The following is a 19,726-nucleotide window of genomic DNA, read 5'->3' on the forward strand; positions in this document are numbered from 1 at the left end:
AGAATATAACTCTTTGCTCTCTCAAGGCACATATTACCATAGCAAAACATAAGAACACCATGAGCCCCATCACCTTTTGAGATCATCTGGAGAGGATCATCTGCAATTGCCACTGGCTCGTCTGGTGGCCACACAGGGACGGGCCTTCTCTGTTGCTGCCCTGATACTCTGGAATGTGCTCCCTGCTGAAATAAGAACTTCCCCCATCTCTGACAACTTTTTAAAAGTCTCTAAAGACACATTTATTCAGCCAAGCTTTTTAATTCGACTGTGGCTTAAAGTTGTTTTAAGGTTTTTATTTCTTGTGCTTTAACTTCTTTTATGTTGTTGTAAACTACCCAGAGACTAAAGTTTGGGGTGGTGCACAAATTTGATAAATAAATAAAAATAAGTACTTTTTCTCTCCGATAAAGCATGCTTGCATTTTAGAAGGCATATAAAAGAATATGGGGCACTCTCAAAACTTGAATGTTGGCATAATTATCTACTGGTACATGGTGTGCCATCCTGAATTGTATTCAAAGTTACCACTAAACAATTCTTTTATTTCACCAAGAATGTTTTGCCTCAATTGGCAAACAGCAAATATGCAGTGTTTGGTGTTTTTCTCAAAACAAAGATTCTGAAGAGATGTTATCTTTCCTAAAAGATAGTTCTAATTGTTCCTAAGAACCATATTAATATACTAGATCAAATTATACATTATAAATCCTTATGTTAGTGCACTTCTCTAAACCCATGACATCTTTATTCTTGCTATCATTGTTCATAGTTATTCTGTTTAACCATTTTTAAAGAAAGAGATTAGAAGAAGGGCAAGGAAAGTTGTCCTGGCAATCTTACTATTTCTACTTCAGTATGACCAATGAAAAATCAGGAGGCAATCATTTATTACACACATGAGAATTATTATTTATTCGATTTCTATACCACCCTTTCAAAAATGGCTCAGAGTGGTTTACATTAATGCCACTGCTGTTGAAACATACACACTACATCACATAGTAATGCACCATGATAATTGCACTATGACCACTGCTATCACAGAAATGCAACTGGTAACACAATGTTCATGCTAATTCATTTGTTCAGGTTAGGTTCCCATTCTGAACCAAGGCCACAACTTTGTCCGGCTCTTGTTCCGTCAGTCTCTCCTTCACCTTGTGTTTTTTCAACATACATTATAATGGAGTACCGGCAAGAAAAAATAGTTATTGCCAGTAGTAAGTTGGCTTAATAAGGGCTGGGGGTCCACAGTAGGGATGTGCACAGAACCGGGTGGGGGTAGTTAGAAGGTGAGGGGGTGCATCTTTAAGGGTGGGGGAGGGTGCACTTACCACTCCCTCCGTTTCCCCCCTGCTGGCACTCTGTTTTCTTAAAGTCCATTGGGGCGGGAGCATACCTCCCTGCCGCCGTTACCTCCTTTTCTGGAAGTAACCAGAAGCATCCGACGCATCTGCGTGCGCCCGCCATGTGCATGCATCTGTGCCTGGTATGCGCAGGTGCTCCTTATACTGCCAGTTACTTTGTATACTTCCTAGGAAAAGTCGCCCTCCCCAGCCTTAAAGACGCGCCCCCCGGCCTTTGAACCGGTGGAACCACCTGCTGTTCGAACCAGTTTGGAGCCCCATAAAGGGCTCCAAACTGGTTCTGTGCACATCCCTAGCCTCCAGTGTTCTGGGGGGGGGGGATGGCCACTGAGCACAGAGCTGAAGGAAAGGGGGAGCTATTTTCGCTCCTCTCCCCCACCATCTAAAAGCACTTTCTACTTGCATAAGTATGTCCCCAAGGATCACACAGCCTTCAAGAACTTATTTATGCAAGTAGCAAGGGCTTTTGGAGAGAGAGGAGAGAAGCAAAAATGGCTGTGCAGCGGGCCATCACTGCAGGGACCCTCCCTGTGGAGCTGACTGTAGCCCTTCTTAATCCAACATTCTGCTGCCTATCATGTTGGCTACTAACAATACAATGCATGGCTTTTGGGCTACTAAGATCAGCTTTAGAAGGGATTATTATTTGCACACATGCAGATAGAAGGCCATTTATATTACAGAATATGCTTAGGAAACCAATCAATATTTCTATGGAAACAAGTCAGTTGCGGCATACATACAAAGATATTTTGAAGATCTTACAGAGATATACAAAAATAGATCCATACAAATATATTTTGAAGGGCCATCCTTGAGGCTCAGACAAGTAAACCCTAAATGCCAGCAAAATGGCCAGTAAGTACAGACCTTAAAAAGTACTATTCAGATCTGATATTTAGAAAAAAAGACGAATGGTTGAAAGCTTCCTTTGATAGCAATACTGCCATGATACATAGACTAATATTCTTTCTTAATAAGGAAAAGTGAGAGTGGTCTAACCTTCTTGAATTCTTATTAACACTGGCTATATCAAGCAAATCAAGCCAAGTCAACACATGCGTCTTTTCTTATGATCATTTCTTCTGTGTATTGCCACCAGGTTACACTGACCCAGTAACAGTTTTTACTTGGCTGGTATAAGTGACCTACTTAAGTCAAAGTTAATGAAGGCACCAAAAGCAGTTAATGAGATTGAAAAAATCATTTTCCTTTTCAAGGGCAATGCAAAGCAAGGTTTTAAACTCAGATTTATATTGTTATTATTGTTATTGTTATTATTTATTCAATTTCTATACCGTCCTTCAAAAATGGCTCAGGGCGGTTTACACAGAGAAATAATAAATAAATAAGATGGATCCCTGTCCCCAAAGGGCTCACAATCTAAAAGAAACATAAGATAAACACCAGCAACAGTCACTGGAGGTACTGTGCTGGGGGTGGATAGGGCCAGATATTGTCTGCAATACAAGAATAAAAAGAGGATGGGGAAAGAGTACTGTTATGCAAAACCAAGTAATCCATACTTTTATAACAAATCAACTGAATTCTTCACAATATATTTTAAAATGGTTTTGAAATGTATATGACTGGTATCTTACCTCCGGCAGGGTAGGGAGGAGAGCTGGTCTTGTGGCAGCAAGTATGAATTGTCCCCTTTGCAAAGCAGGGGCCCAACTGGGTTTGCATTTGAATGGGAGATGCCATGTGTGAGCACTGTAAGATATTCCTCTTAGAAGATGGGCCGCTTTGGGAAGAGCACCTGCATGATTGCATGCAAACGTTTCCAAGTTCCCTCCCTAGAATCTCAAAGATAGGGCTGAGAGACGCCTGCCTGAAACCATGGAGAAGCCATTGCTTGACTGTGTTGACAATACTGCGCAAGATGGACCAATGGTCTGACTCAAAAGAAAGCAGCTTCCTGTGTTGCTGGGGAGTAAAAACTGCTTGCGGGGGGGACCCACTTTGTTTTTAATCAAATAATTATAGTTTTGTGTCCCCCTTTTTTCTGCCAGTGAGTCACCACAGAATTTGTGATCGTGCACAATCCTGCTAGATAATACTGGGTTAAGACTATATCCGTGTAAGGGAGCTTCTCCATTCCTGTGTGCTGCAGCACAAGCTTTGAACCATCACAGAAGGGTTGCTGTTCATGACTGTGTGTGTACATGTGTATAAAGACATGACAAAAACCTGTCAACGTATGTGTGTAGATGTAGCTGTTGATCTCATTGTAAGCACATTGAATCATAGCTTTTTTACTTGGATGTTACAGTTAGGAGCTATTCACACGAATGTAGAAAATCGGGCTAGCCTCCGCTAGCCTGATTTTATACAATCGTGAGAACCACAAGGCTCAGCTGCAAGCCCAGTGGTTCGTGAGTGGGTAACCCACTCAAGTAGCCAGCCCCTAAAACCAGGTTTGCAGAGTGAGTGCTCCGCAAACCCAGTTTTTTTTAATCGTGAGTAGCCACGGTGCGGCTCCGCACTGCAGTTACTCATGAGTAGTAGTGGGCTTAGCCCACTCTCCCCACTGAGCTTCCAGAACCGGATCTCACTGATCGTGAGACCCAGCTCCTAGAATTGTATTCGCAACACTGTTAACTAAGGATCAAACCACACCGTGAGGCTGTTCTCATGAGCAGCCTAGCCAGGGTTAGGCTGCATGTGCAAAGCACTGGAATCCGTGTGGATCCCAGTGCTCCCTACCCAGCCGAATCTTACTTTTTATCCCTGTTTTTACCCAAGGTTAAGGGCATAAGTGTGCCCTTAACCCAGCTGCCGGGATTGTGCTTACAGCCCAAGCACACAAGGACAGGCACCCACCCTGCCTGTCTCATGGGGGCACTGCTTGTCACATGGTGCATTGTGGGATACGTGGAGGCCAGGATGGCACGTCCCAGCTTCCAGTGATTGCAGGTCATGTAGGCGCACAGTCCGCACCTACCACCAATGAGGGATACTTATCTGGAGGGGGAAGGTCAATTTTGCACAGCCCCCCCACCCTCAATCAGTTGTGTGAATTACATTAAATACATTGTTTGGCCCTGCATGCTTGTTTGTAACTTAAATAGCAGCTGGGGGGATAGGATTCAGGGCTGAGAGTGGAGGACTGGGAGGTTTAGCCTTTCTCTCTACCACATTCCTCATCTGGATATCCCCCTCCTGGAGATCTGTAGTTTTGCCCTACATTGGCACCAATTACAAAAGTTGCAAAACAGAAGGATGTAGAGCCACACAATGTACTCAGTGTAATGTGTAGTTTGGCCCTAAGCTTCATCAGTTGCAAATAATTTATATGTCAAATGAACAAAAGGCTCAAGCATTTATATTCACTTACTTTCTATCACAGATGCACACAAACTGGAGAAAATCATGCACCTCATAACCAAACTCACCCCACTTTATTCAATCCACAGTAGATGTAGGGTTGCCACCTGATCAGAAAACAAAAGCCTCCTCTACCCTTGTACTGTCTACAGCAGCTTGAGGCACAGAAATCAGCAGGTGAAGCTTTTCGGCATATGGAGAGCGTGCAATCTGGATGTCTGCCACACATGCACACCCCACCCCAACATCTGCACATCAAGCCTGCTGTTGAAGGCACAGATGCCAGTTGAGAATGCATATCCCTTTCTAGGAGGACAAATGTTTAGATAGTTTTGAATTGTTTTAACTGTTTTGTTAATGATTTCTGATTTTCATCATAAACCACCTTGAATTGAGTCTTTGTGATTTGGCAGTATAAAAGTGTGATGCATAAAATAAACAAACAAAAAGTATCACATACTGTGCTTGTGGCCATGAAACTGTACCACTACCAGCATGTCTGAGGAGAGAGAGACAGAGTGGTTGTCTCTGTCTCATATCTGAGGATTAGTTGTGAATCACTTTGAAACATAAATAATCCAGGAGCTAGACTGTCTGACCACAGTCTCCAAACCATTTACACTGCAGTAATATCATGGACGTTGATGAGCTCTGAAGTATACTTCCATACCTTATATACCAAAACAAACAGGCTTATTCAGAAGCAAGCATCCAATTGCTGGCTCTTGGGTGCCCAGGACAAACACCAGATGCTACTTTTCTGTAGCCTTGGAGAGTATCCCAACTACTAAACAACCTGCATGAAAGACCCTGGATCTGGGTCAGTTTCCTCCAGTTTCCATCTTAGGAATCATGGGACAAAAATGTATGCCATTTCCCCAAGAAAAGTGTTGGGGAGCCACCAAGGAGGTTAATCATCTTAGCAATTATCATCCTGTTTTGTCAGCGTTTTCAAGCTGATTACTATCTGACCACTGACACTGATGAAATCCCACTGACATGTACATGGGTAGTGCAAAGTATTTTGACCACCAGTTTACTATATAGTCTTCTAATTAGCATGTTCAGATTATCACCTGTGTCAACAGAATTCCAGAGGTTTCTTAAATATTTGATTGAATACTTAAGTTCTTTATCAAATTTCACTTTTAAAAAAGGGTTCTGTGAATGTATCTTTAAAATCAATCCAAATTAAAGCAAAGATTTGAGAATATATTGTAATGCGGAGCAGTCTCAGTATATTTCACCAGTCTGTAATCAACTGGAGTTCTCAGTTCCACCATCCCCAGCACGTCACCATAGAAAAGCAGATAGATTTTCCAGAACGAAGCATAACCCCTTGTTTCACTGTAGTTGGAAGAGTTAGAACTTTAATGATCCATAGATGTCCAGTCATTTATACTGTGACTTTGTATAGGATTTCATTACCATCATCTGGCAATTTTGATCTAGGAAATCAAGAGGTAACTCATGGATTCCACCAATAAGGCAAAGCTGGTTCTGATTTTTCTGTAACAGTAGTTATATCTTTTGTATCTCAGTACTCTTGAGCAAGGCATTTTGCAATGGTGTTCAACTGAATGTTTGACGTTCCTTCATATATGGTGCCTGAAACAAATGATTAGGAAAAAATGAATCAAGAAAGCATATGAATATTGATTAAAGCACTTACCTGTAATTAGGCAATAAATGAAGCAAAGATTCAAAATGTAATAGGCAAATCTAAAACATATTTTTATATTTCTACAAGTGCTCCAAAGGGAGTTATTTCTGTGATTGTTTTCAACCACTGAGTAGACAGCTTGAGGATGGGTATAAATTTTTATCACAAAGTAAAATGGAAGAGAAGTTCAGCAGTGCAGAAAGCCGCTGCCAGTGCGGTGGCAACCTGCCAGCAGCTCCTGTTTTTGTTGATATAGGGATGGATGCTAACTACGCTCCCCATGTCCGACGTCAGATGCAGGGGTGTGGCGAGATGTGGAAATGGGGCCATAGGGGGTTTCCAGCCTGGCTGGGAATGCCTCTATGTGCCTCAAAAGGCAGAGAGATACATTCCCAGCCAGGCTGCAGCACTTCACGAATGAGGCTGAACAACCCTGTTTCCGTATCTGGCCATGCCTCCTGTGTCAATTAAAAATGAAGGAGAGAGAAGGTCAGGACCTAGTATGGCTAAGATTATAAATCAAAACTGACACATAACCTGATTTCCAGATCCTTATATGTTTGTTATTGAATATCTGCATTAAAGAAAAATGGGACCTGCAACAAGATGTTCCCAGTTCAGGGCTCTAGTCAGCCTGAAACAGGAAGCTTTTACTGCTGTTTGTAGCTCAAAGTTGTGTATATGTGGAGTGTTTTGGAGGAAAAGGGATACCTTTGTTATTTCCTACTCTCCTGAAGTCTGCCCAAGTGCTATTAGGCTCAGGTAATCTTGAGCACTTTAGAGCAAATTTAGAGTAAAGAGTTTTTTAGAATCATAGTGTATACACCCCCACAACCTTTAATCTTTAACCTTTAAGAGAGCCAGCGTGGTGTAGTGGTTAGAGTGCTGGACTAGGACCGGGGAGACCTGAGTTCAAATCCCCATTCAGCCAAGAAACTAGCTGGGTGACTCTGGGCCAGTCACTTCTCTCTTAGCCTAACCTACTTCACAGGGTTGTTGTGAAAGAGAAACTCAAGTATGTAGTACACCACTCTGGGCTCCTTGGAGGAAAAGCGGGATATAAAAATAAAATAAAATAATAATAATAATAATAATAATAATAATAATAATAATAATCCCTCCTCCAGGATATCATAGTAATTATAGACCGATAACCTGTCTGCCAACCATGTTCAAATTATTAACTGGAATAATAGCAGATGAAGTGATGCAACACTTATTAACTAACAGCTTCCAGTTGAACAGAAAGGAAATTGCCCGAACACCAGAGGCACAAAAGACCAGCTGCTGATTGACAAAATGATTTTAGAAAATTGCAAGAGAAGAAAAACCAATCTAAGTGTTGCATGGATTGACTACAAGAAAGCCTTCGATTCATTGCCTCACACATGGATACTAAAATGTTTAGAAACAACTAGTGTCAGCAAAAACATTCAGATATTTATATTTTAAAAAAAGCAATGAGCATGTGGAGTACACAGTTAACAATCAATCGCGAGACACTTGGACAGGTTAGCATTAGAAGAGGCATTTTCCAAGGGGACTCACTATCCCCGATGTTGTTTGTAATCGCCATGACCCCACTTTCACAAATACTAAACAAAACAGGCCTCAGATACCAAACATCTAAAACATCAAGTAAAATCAACCATCTGCTGTACATGGATGATCTGAAGTTGTATGGAAAGTCTCAGTCAGAAATCGAATCACTGCTAAACACTGTCTGTATATTCAGTAGCAATATAGCAATGGAGTTTGGACTAGACAAGTGTGCTGCATTAATAATAAACAGAGGGAAAATAAGAAAAACAGAAGGAATAGAACTGCCCAATGGGAGCAAGATCAAGAACCTGGAAGAGGAAGAACCTTACAAATACTTGGGCATTCTCCAGGCTGATAACATTGCACACACTGAAGTTAAAAGAAAAATTGGAAGTGAATACATCAGGAGACTTAGAAAAATCCTCAAGTCCAAACTCAATGGCGGGTACACCATACAAGCCATAAACACCTGGGCTATACCTGTTATCAGATACACTGCAGGAATAATAGACTGGACCCAGGCAGAGCTAGAGACGCTAGATCGTAAGACCAGGAAAATCATGACCATCAATCATGCTCTGCGCCCCCGCAGTGATGTCGATAAGCTATACCTCCCTCGCAGCTCAGGTGGAAGAGGAATGCTGTAAGTCCATCAAACAGTAGAGGAGGAGAAAAGAGGCCTTGAAGAATATATCAAGGACAGTGAAGAAGATGCACTTAAAATGGTCAATAACGCGAAACTATTCAACACCAATGAAACAAAGCAGGCCTACAAGAAAGAACCAGAACAGTTCGATCTCGCATTTTGGAACATCGCTCTCGCATTAGGAACCAAATTTTGGAATGCCCTATGGTTGATCATTTCATGCAGGTAGGGCATTCCTTTAATGGTTTTGAATTTTTTGTCATCTATAGGTACAAACAAAAAGAATTTTCCTATGCAAATATCAAAACTGCCCTCCTACAGAGGGAGGCATTTTTTATACATCAGCTCCGGACTTTAGAGCCTTTTGGTTTAAATCAGGTCAATGACCTTTCCAGTTATCTATAGGCACCATGCGCTATTTTTTTATCCTGGCCCTATTTAGAGATTTGGATGTGGAATGGGGGTTTAGTGGGGTGAGATTTAACGTTTACACAAGATTGATGGACATCCCCTTTAAAAGAGTAAAGTCTCTCCTCTTGGAGAATGGGACTATCATATATATTTTTGATAAGCTTTTATATGAGCTACGTTTTGGTTCCATATTATATTTGTATAATTGGGAATTTAAATGGGACAAAAGGTCCACGGCTTCTTTGGAAGCTTAGCATTGCTGTTTCTTCACACGCGCACATAAATATAATTGGTCATTTAGACGAGATTGGATAATGAAGCACATCCCTTTTGATCAAAGGGGAGTGAAAACATCTGGCAGACACTGTAGGATATATTAAGCATTATCTGTACCATTTGAAGCCAGTACAATTTGGTATCCAGTAGGATTTCTAATTTAGAAACCACTGGTAGGTGCAGTGTCAATTCGGAAGAAATAAATGTGAGTAATTACTAAAAAATTTCTAACCCTTTGAGTTAACATAATTTGTTGAAGGTATTTTAAAATGATACATGTGTTATTGTGTATTCAGCTCACTTCTCCTGATGAATTCCTGTTCAAGCAGGAGGAAACAGGTAAAAATTACCTAGGATACCTATTGGGTATTTTTTGGACAAGGAGCATCTATCAGAAGGAGCAACATTTGTACAAGGAGCTACTATTAAAATAAGAACTTGCAAGCAAAAAGATCTGGAAGAATTTTGAGTAACATTTGGAGTAACAACTTGAACACAGAACCAGCAAGAGAAAAGATCTGGAAGGACTATATATATCTACATGTATAAGGACCATGGGCATAACTGACCTTCAGCCACACTTTTTGGGGGTCTAGAACACAGGCAATTTCTTTAATAATTTGTGTGTTTCATAATACATGTTTAATTTATCCTCGTTTCATGTAAGTTGTGTGTGTGAATAGACTCTTATACACGGTACATATACTACCCAGTATATGTTTTTGATCAGAAAGTTGGGCAATGCTCAGACGAAGTCTCACGGAAATTAATGAGATTTATATTTGTCATGACCAACTTCAAGCGTGAAGCCAGCTGAATGACAGCCTGTGTCCGGCCCTGCCTGGCAGCCCCTCTAGTGATGCCCCATGATCGTGACATCACACGCACAGGGGCGTGGCTCGGGCTCTGGAGAGCCCTGAGCAAGCTTTCCCCTGTCAATTTCAGGCAGCAAATGACAGCCTTTATTTGCCTTTCCCTCCCTCCAGCGAGGGAAAGAGAAATAAATGCTGTCAGCAGGGCTGCTGAGAGCTGGTTCAGACCCCGGTGAAAAAATTTTGGGGGCCCCCCAGCAAGGGCAGAGCAGCTATAAATCTTTATATAGGAATTGTATTGATGTGCAAAACAAAAACAAATATGCCCTGCCTGGTATACACATGAAACATGGAATAGGAAAACAAAACATTTATTCCTAAAGAACATTTTTATAATTTTGACGTGAGTTCCTTGTTTGGCACCTGCACATATATCATGGTTTGTCAGATGACAATTGGCTTTTACAGACTGTAGGTTGGGGTTGCCTGTACCTCCTTTCTGCCTTCTATCCCTTTATGGCATGTGGGGGCTGTTTGTCTGAATGGCAGTTCTACACTCAAATATTAGTTTAAACTAGTATTTGAACCATGTGTAGAGCAGTCCCTTTATAGCATGCCCACAGGCCATAAAAGGAGAGGTTATCAGGGCATCGGGACATAGTGGTCATGACAGACACACACTCAGCACCACTTCCCTTTATTTGAGTATATTTAGAATATTTGAGTGTAGAACTGCCTTTATTTGAGTGAATAGAATATTTGAGTGTAGAACTGCCATTCAGACGAACAGCCCCCACATGCCATAAAGGGATAAGGGAGGAGAGCTGGTCTTGTGGTAGCAAGCATGACTTGTCCCCATAGCTAAGCAGGGTCTGCCCTGGTCGCATCTGAATGGGAGACTTGATGTGTGAGCACTGCAAGATATTCCCCTCAGGGGATGAAGCCGCTCTGGGAAGAGCAGAAGGTTTCAAGTTCCCTCCCTGGCATCTCCAAGATAGGGCTGAGAGAGATTCCTGCCTGCAACCTTGGAGAAGCCGCTGCCAGTCTGTGAAGACAATACTGAGCTAGATAGACCAATGGTCTGACTCAGTATATGGCAGTTTCCTATGTTTCCTTTAAATTGCATGGCCTAATCAGACAATTTTGTTCTCTTTTACACTCATACATCAACTCTTCCTCAGGTAGAGGTGGATATAGTCATCTTGCAAGCAGCAAGACCCTATTAGGCATTCTGACTAATAAAGAGATGGCCAAGGAGCTGGTCTTGTGGTAGCAAGCATGACTTGTCCCCTCAGGTAAGCAGGGTCTGCCCTGGTTGCATATTAATGGAAGACTACATGTGTGAGCACTTTAAGATATTCCCCTTAGGCAATGGGGCCACTCTGGGAAGAGCAACAGAAGGTTCCAAGTTCCCTCCTTGGCATCTCCAAAATAGAGCTGAGAGAGATTCCTGCCTGCAAACTTGGAGAAACCGCTGCAAGTCTGTGTAGACAATACTGAGCGAGATCGATTGATGGGTCTGACTCAGTATATGGCAGCTTCTTATGTTCCTATGAGCTCTTACCTAGCCTGTAACTATATTTATTCAGTTTTAAAGATGCCTTCAGCTTCAGAAAAGCTGAAGGGAGAAGGGACATCAACCAAGGAAACCGAGTTGAAATAGCAGGTAATAAATGAGTAAACATATAAAACATATTAACTTGTAAATCAGCAGTCTACCATACAATACATAAATAAAATAGCAAAGTGCAAAGAAAGGGAAAAAAAATTAAGGATCCAAACATCTACAAGGGTTTGGGTGATGTACAAAGCCTATTAGACTGAAAGGGAGGAGAAAAAAGCAATCCACAATAATACAAAGTGATAGTCCCAAAATTTTGTTTCTAGAGGAACCAGGCATTAAGAAATGTAATTCTTGCTCTGAAATGTAGCCTCTTTGCTGCATCTTGTACAACTTCCTTAAATTTGAGCTCTAGCATAGTAGTTCAGAATGTGAGCTATGAGCCAGAAGTCCCCATCTGAACTCTCGGCCCAGCCACAATTTCAAACTCATTGGTAAGCCTTTGGTGAGCTGCTTTCTCTCAGCTGTGTCCTCCTGCCCTCATCTGTTATATGGGGACAATACTGACCTTACAGGGTTGTTATGATTGCTGAGAAAATGTTGAAGCACTTTGAACATTTTGGGAAAGTGGCACGCTCTATATACTAATGTCATCAAGTCCCAATAAACACGAGGCTTCGAGAGAGGGCTTGGGTCGTGCGTGCAGCCAGGCAACTACCCCTGCCAACAGCCAGCACACAGATGCACATGTGCATGCAGTCAAGACATCTCAGGGTGGGCCTACTGTCCTCGTCTGTCTCACTCAGCCCAGTCATTCATTGAGGGAGGGAGGGAGGGGAGCGTTCGGAGGCAGCTCAGCGGTAAGACGACAAGAGCGCCTCTCAACAACACACTCTGGCTAGGCCCCCCTCCAACCACCGGGCCCCGGTAATTTGTACCACCTCTTCCCTCTTCTCGGCCCTGGCTGTCAGGCAGCAAGTGCTGCCTGAAATGACTGGGGAGAGAGCTCACTTAGGCTCTCTGGAACCGAGCCATGCCCCCGTGCACATGATGTCACACACAAAGGAGGCGTGGCCTAGACTTCAGATAGCCCAAGCCCTTGTCATTTCAGGCAGCACTTGCTGCCTGACAGCATTTCTTTCTTACCCTCGCTGGAGGGAAAGAGAAAGGGAAATAAAGGCTGTCAGACAGCAAACGCTGCCTGAAATGAACGGGGGAGAGCTCGCTTGGGGTTCTCCAGAGCTCAAGGTCATGCCCCCGTACATGTGACATCATGCGCACAGGGGCTTTCGGTGGCCTTTTCCATTGGCAGCCCGGGTTCTTTGAAACTGTTTGCACAATGGTGGCTCCACCCCTGACTAACTCGTCTCATTGATTTCAATAGTTCTTAGTAATGTTAAAATATATTTTGCGATAACTATGTAATTCATAATAAAATGTTATATATGTAAACATTTAATTAAAGACCATGGTTTTCATGTACTAAAGATGATTCAAAAGAAACTGCTACTTACCAATTTTGCAATCTCTGTAATATTTTTCAATTGGATAATCTTTCATGAAGCCAACTCCACCCATCCATTCAATACACTTACTTGTTGTTAGAGTTGCAACCTATACAAAGGCACAGTTAGCATGTTGTGAATGATTCAGAATCAAGGCAATCTACTATTCTAATAAACACACAGGGAAGAATCTGTTTACATGCAGCATTTGATTATAATGGTTTATTTAGGCATTTATACAGTGAATAAGGCTGCCAGTCAGTTGCTTTTAGTGTGAAGCCCTAATTTTGTAACCACTAAATTATCCAATTAACACGACAGAAGACAAAACTGAATAGGGTACTAACTAGGATGCTCCCATGTTTACCATGAGCCATTCTGCTGGTTATACCACACAAAACTCTCAAATGCAACACTAAGGCTACTCTTCTATGCAAGCTTACCAGAGAATACATTATATGGAATGCAGTGGGATGTACTGTTGAGTAAACTTGTTTAGGATTGCACTGTACTATAAATCAATGGTTTACCTTTAGAAATGAATTCTAATTATGTTGATTCAAAGTAACAGGGAGCTTCCATCGATGGATGCAGTGGGGCTTCCCAGCATCCCCTTTCTGAATCTTTACCACACTCAAACTGTCCCCGCCAAATACAAGAGATCTTTGGAAGCGCTTTCAGAATTAAGCAACCTTAAACACACTGGCTAACATTCTCTGCAGCATTACAAGCTCTTGCTCTTCCCTTCAGGGAATCAGGAGGCTAGCTGTACTGGAAGCTTGCCACAGCCCAACAAAAGCCCTTTGGGCATTACAAATGTGTCCCTGAGGCTGTGCAACCCTCAGGGACATATTTTGGGAGCAAAAAGGGCTTTCACAGGGAGGGGAAAGCAGCAAAAAATAGCCCCCCTTCCTCTTGTGCTGGAATGTATGGCAAGCTTCCAGCACAGCTAATCCTCCAGCTCACAAAAAACAATGTTGGCTACTGAATTCAACAGACTTAAAACTCACTGTACTCTGCATTGGACTATAACCAATGAAACAAAAACCAGAGGAAAGTCCCAGTGGATACATAGGAGGAGCAGCAAAGACCCATGAAATGAGAGTCACACAACCAAGGGGGCTTGTTTTTTTCCAACAGCACATCTCTTCTCCCACATGTTACATGGTGATTCATTTCTGAAACTAAAGAGACTCTCAGAGTTTTCAAAATGGCAAGGAGGCCAAACCTAAAATAACCCTTGGAATCACAGCCACTGTATAGTTCTTCTAAGGAAAAGCAAAACAAATTAATCATTTTCAGTATCTTTTCCAGGTTGTATCCAGAACCTTTTCTTACTGTGAGAACGAAGCAAACAACAAATGAAACAAAACACAATGTAAGTGGGCTTAGGTTCGGTCTTTACTCAAGCACTAGCTTTGCAGCAATAGCATACTCCAAACCAGCTTTGCAACACAATGAAGCTCTTCACACGATCACAGTTTTACTCTTTCTCTCTCCCTCCCTCCCTCTCCTTTTTTTTAAAAGAACATGTTAAAAACTGGACAAATAATGCTCACAGATATTCTAGATAAGCCACAAATGTTCAATGATGCTTCTGCATTAATAAAACCAAATCAAAGAACTACAACTATAACTTACCTCTGCTGCATAATACTTGGCCATGCTTGCCTCTTTTATAAATGGCTTCCCAGTTTCTGCGAGTCGGGTTGCATTGTAAGTTAGCAATCTTGCAGCTTCCAGCTGTACAGCCACGTGAGCAATCTGATGTTGCATTCCCTTTAAGAAGCCAGTCGCACATTAAAACAAGACTTATAAGACTAATCAACCCTCCTCTCTGGCCCACAACAAATATGCTTAGTTCCCAATCCTATGACTGAATGATCCAAGGATTAAGTCAAAAATACTTAACCCAAAACATTAAAAGACCATTACTATCATTTTCATACAATATATTTTGCGATAACTATGTAATTCATAATAAAATGTTATATATGTAAACATTTAATTAAAGACCAAGATTTTAGATGGTCATGCTGCAAGTAATCTCTGTAACAGGATGGTGTCATAACAGGATAGCACTATAACATCATCATCAGTGTAAATTCTGGTTAAAAGAAGATTAAGAGTCAAATCCAGACAATACACCTTTAACTCCTAACAGAGGCATTCAGTTTTAGATTTCTTTCCCCACTCTTGTTGTAGGATATCATGCAGTATGAAATAATCAGAGAAGAAGGAGCTTTAATTCAAATAAAAGAATTTTCTGTTACAAAGATAATGAGAAGGGCATTAACTCTTAGGATATATTCTTCAAACTAAATTCTTATGGGAAATCCTTCTGACTCAGAATTAGCTGTAAGATAACAGATGCAATACTATGGCTGACATTCTGGATATCACCTTAGTCCTGGGATATGCGTTTAGATATCTTACTTTATGTTTAGACCAGTTTTATAGAATGCATTAATCACTACCTGAAAATCAAATATGCTTTTTCCAAACTGGGTTCTCTCCTTTGTATATGGAACAGTGTGGTCAAAGCATCCCTGGGCTAACCCCAACATCTGTGAGGGAACAAAAAAAGAAAACAAGAAAGGAAAAGGCAAACATTATGGACAAGTAAAGAGCCTCAATCCAACTAAACAGGCAGCCTACAAATCTACTAAACATCACTGAGGATTATTTTCTGCAGCTCATTAGAGCTAGAAGTTCCAGGAGAACTAGCAGCTCAATCCTATGTTTCAGAACAAACAAGCAGGTCACACCAAGTTCAATGAGACTTGTGCCCATATAAGTTTGCATACTTTTGCAGCTGTACTCCCAACAAATATTATGACAGAAAAAACCTACAGCAAGAAAAGGTTAAAAAGCTCTACTGGGAATCACACTTGCTTGCTTTCCTCAAAGTACCTCAATCCCCCATTTAGAAGAAAGCAGGAACCCAGCTGGGCAAGCAACAGTTGCAGGGAGTGGGGTTATATTCAGGATTAATAGCAGCAGTGATAATTATCAGCTGTGATTTTAGTTGTTAGACTCATAGGAAAACCACAACAGAACTGGAGGTGTCCTATCTTCTGCTATGACAGATTTAGCCCGCATCAGCTCGAGCGGGGGGCACCACTGGCCACGCCCCTGACTGGGCTGATCCACAGGAAAAGTTTTGAGACACATGCAGCGGAATGGGAGATGCTGAACTGTCCACATTACCCTGCACAGAATATGAGTCAGTGACTAGGATTCAAAAAAGCACAAAACTAATTTTTGTCTCATGGGGACTACAGACTTGTCATACATGCAGGCCCTGCACTGCAGGGGTAGTGTTTAGGAAATTTAGAAACCACTTTTGAAATGGAGAACTTTCAAAAAGGCTGTCAAGTGATAGGGCGGGTGGGGGGGCTGTTATGAACAATCTATAACATATCATAACTAGAGGTACCAACTCAGAAGCATGGTGAAATATAGGCCTGTGTCTGATTTATTTTAAGAGTTCAATTCAATGTCTGAACTGGAGGTGAATCTCATGACTGCCTGGTCAATGATTTGTAGAGGCAGGGGTAATCTAGCATTGTTTATCAGGGTTTGCGGAAACTCACTGAGACAATGGGTCAGGCTTAATTACCAGTCTCACACTGCTGAAATTAACATGTGTCCAGTAACAGGATGCTTCTGCCTTAAGTCAAATGTGTTGATTAACTTGCCTCACTCATGCTTACCCTTTTGATGATACTTTGAATATTCTTTTGTTGCAAATACACACTAGATAGAGGTATACAAGAAATAATGTCTCACACAAACAGAACTAACTCCCTCTCACTAATTGCTAACTCTTAACACCTTCTGGGACCAGGCTAGCACATCTGGGATGCAGATTTGCTTTTTGGACTTTGTCCCCTCCTCAAGATAACAGCTAACAGGAGATGAGAGTGAGATCTCTCTGGACTGGTCAAATATCCTGAGCTAATTTTGGTAATTAAAAGACAATATTCCAAGGATGGCAGGAATAAATGCCTTTTGTGATCCAGAAGACTCAAAAGGGACATCAAAGGATGGAACCACTATAAGAAGGAGTCTCTGGACATGGCAGTTGAGCAGTTCTGTGCCTACGGGCATTCTGCTCACACGCTAGCATTCTTGTGCTTACAACAAGGTTTGCTCACACGCTTTCCCAGAGTTTGCTGCACAGCCACAGGGGCTCAGCAGGAACTCTGCCCGTGCTCAGAGGCTATGACTCTCACTGCGCAGTGAGAAGTCAAGGCTCCCCAGCCATGGAGCTCTCAGCTATGATCTGAAGCAACTGCACAACTCCTGTCTCCGCCAGCGCCTCACTGCTTCAGCTGAAGTGATTCTCTCCAGCCTCAGATCCTGGTAATATGCTACAAACTTTGGGAATTCCCTTCATCTTTTCCCCTTCTCCGTCCCCCCACCCTTTTTCCCTTCTACTAATCTCTGATCTCCCCCAAAACCTTATCAGCCCGCAGCCTTCCCCCCCTTTTCTTTTCTGCCTGTATCTGAAATGTATTAGGATCTAGGAAGATTTAAATACCCACGCATATGTAGTTAGGCACACGGGTGAATATTGGTGCTGGTTAGGAAATACTGGTGCTGATATTAATAGAGTATTCTGCTTTCTTTGCTAGATTATGTTGTTAGTCTTTATACTCAATAAAGCCCATTGAACCCTCAGGAGTGGTTTGATCTCCTTTCCTCTTGCGCCCAGATCACACACGGGTCACCATATAAAGAACTTGATGACATTGTGGGCCAGACCTGATTTTGTATACTAGCTAATGAGCATGTTTGGTGTATAAATCAGGCCTGCTCTGTAACAGGGCGGCATCTCTCTCAAAATATTTTTTAAAATCACACAGGGCATAGCCAAGCAATAATCTGATCCTAGTCTGTGTGCTTAAATCATAGTGCTTAAATTTCATTGATCTCAATATTTGTACTCGTATAGAGTTTGCCCTGGAGCAGGGCAGGGATATTGGCAGGGCAAAAAAATAAGGAACATGTAGCTATGATCTGCTTTCGATCCCTTAACGACCGAGTAAAGGGACCCACTTTGTTATGGCCTCATCAGACTGATGTATTTCACAGTGTTACTCACCTGTGCAGCTATTCCTATTCTGCCTGTATTGAGCATTCCAATTGCATACTTATAGCCTTGCCCAACCTGTCCCAGTATATTGCTCTCAGGAACCTGAGGAATTAAATAAAAGTTAGCCAGTTTTTCATAGTCTTTTTTTTCTTTGCTAAAGCTTAGCATTCATTTACATTATTTTAAATGAGAGTCGTCATTAAGCTTTAAAAACATAGGCTGACACCTCAACTAAGTTACTCAACAGGACTACTCACGAATTACTCGAAAGGAGTACTTGATTTCAATAAGACTCCCACTGGTAATTTAGTCAGGATGCCAGCCATTGAATATATCCATGAACACTGTTCCAATTTGCAATATATTTAACAAGTCATTAAAAAAACACCAAAGAACAAATCTTGCCCTCAATATGCATTAAACTGCCAGACTCCTCTTAACGTAACACAAGAGCCACTGAACTGCTTCATTATATTATACTGACAAAACCAAACTCCAGGGAGCTTTACAAGAATTACTTTACCTTTACGTTTTCAAATGTTACAGGACATGTAGATGTTGCTCTGATTCCCAGTTTATTCTCTTTCTTTCCTACATGTAGGCCCTCTGTATTACGGTCTACTATAAAGCATGTAATTCCTTTATAACCCTTCGAAAGAAAGACAGAGAGAACATTAACCAGACTGGGAACTATTTCAAATACATCACTGCTTTAGATTGTTTTACCAGGGGTGGGTTGCAGTTGGTCACTAAATTGCATTAAAAATTGATGGGGACCTACTTAAATAACCGTAACTGGTTGCTAATTCCAGCTAAGGCTGTCCAAATGGCAACATTCTACATAGCTGGTTGTGTAATTCAGTGATAAACCCAAGTTCCAGGAAACTAGGGCTGCCATATTCTGGCTTTCCAAATCCAGATACCTAATTTGCATATTATGTAAATTGGCTTGACAATAATGTTTGAGCAGAATAGTAACTGCATGTTTTGCTTCTACAAGGGCTAGAGCTTACTTCCCCCTCTCCCCATAACAAAATCTGAAATCTGGGCGAATTTGGGTCAGATGTTTAAAATCCGGGTGAAACCTGAAATTCTGGGAGGCATAGCAACTCTACAGGAAACAGTACTCCGTTATACAAGAGCTGTTCAACATTCTCTGGCTAGTCCATCGTTTGCACTGGTGTACCCTTCACTGAATTTGCTATTTCCTAGCTCTGCCATTTCTGTTTAAGTGGTCTGCAGAAATCAGTGGCTCACATATCATGTGGCAAAACCCAGATGGCTGGAGCACCATCCATGCTGCTTGTGCATGTAAACACCACTGATGTTGCAGAACATGGTTGTTCCACTCTGACACACCCATCGGGGATGGGGTCCTTTGACTGGAGAAGGACCCAGATTCATTCTTTGGAATCTCTAGGTAATTCTAGCAACGACTCCTGCATGAAACCTTGGAGAGCCACTGCCAGTCAATGTAGACAATACACTGGACCAAGGGCCTGACTCAGT

At 41.8% G+C, this 19,726-nt stretch overlaps 1 protein-coding gene across 3 annotated transcripts in view; it reads right to left on the minus strand.

Annotated features, from left to right (window-relative positions):
- Nucleotides 1-2,603: 2,603 nt before the first annotated feature.
- Nucleotides 2,604-19,726, minus strand: part of ACADSB (acyl-CoA dehydrogenase short/branched chain) — a 31,805-nt gene continuing 14,682 nt past the window's right edge. For all 3 annotated transcript variants that reach the window (XM_053307287.1, XM_053307289.1, XM_053307290.1), the window contains exons 6-11: nucleotides 18,741-18,866; nucleotides 18,227-18,319; nucleotides 15,594-15,683; nucleotides 14,758-14,895; nucleotides 13,126-13,225; nucleotides 2,604-6,308 (exon numbers count right to left, since the gene is read on the minus strand). In XM_053307287.1, coding sequence (XP_053163262.1) covers nucleotides 6,238-6,308; nucleotides 13,126-13,225; nucleotides 14,758-14,895; nucleotides 15,594-15,683; nucleotides 18,227-18,319; nucleotides 18,741-18,866 — 618 coding nt within the window. In that variant the 3' untranslated portion in view covers nucleotides 2,604-6,237. The remainder of the gene's footprint in view (nucleotides 6,309-13,125; nucleotides 13,226-14,757; nucleotides 14,896-15,593; nucleotides 15,684-18,226; nucleotides 18,320-18,740; nucleotides 18,867-19,726) is intronic.

Source organism: Hemicordylus capensis, chromosome 3 (assembly GCF_027244095.1).
Source record: "Hemicordylus capensis ecotype Gifberg chromosome 3, rHemCap1.1.pri, whole genome shotgun sequence".
NCBI lineage: Eukaryota > Metazoa > Chordata > Lepidosauria > Squamata > Cordylidae > Hemicordylus > Hemicordylus capensis.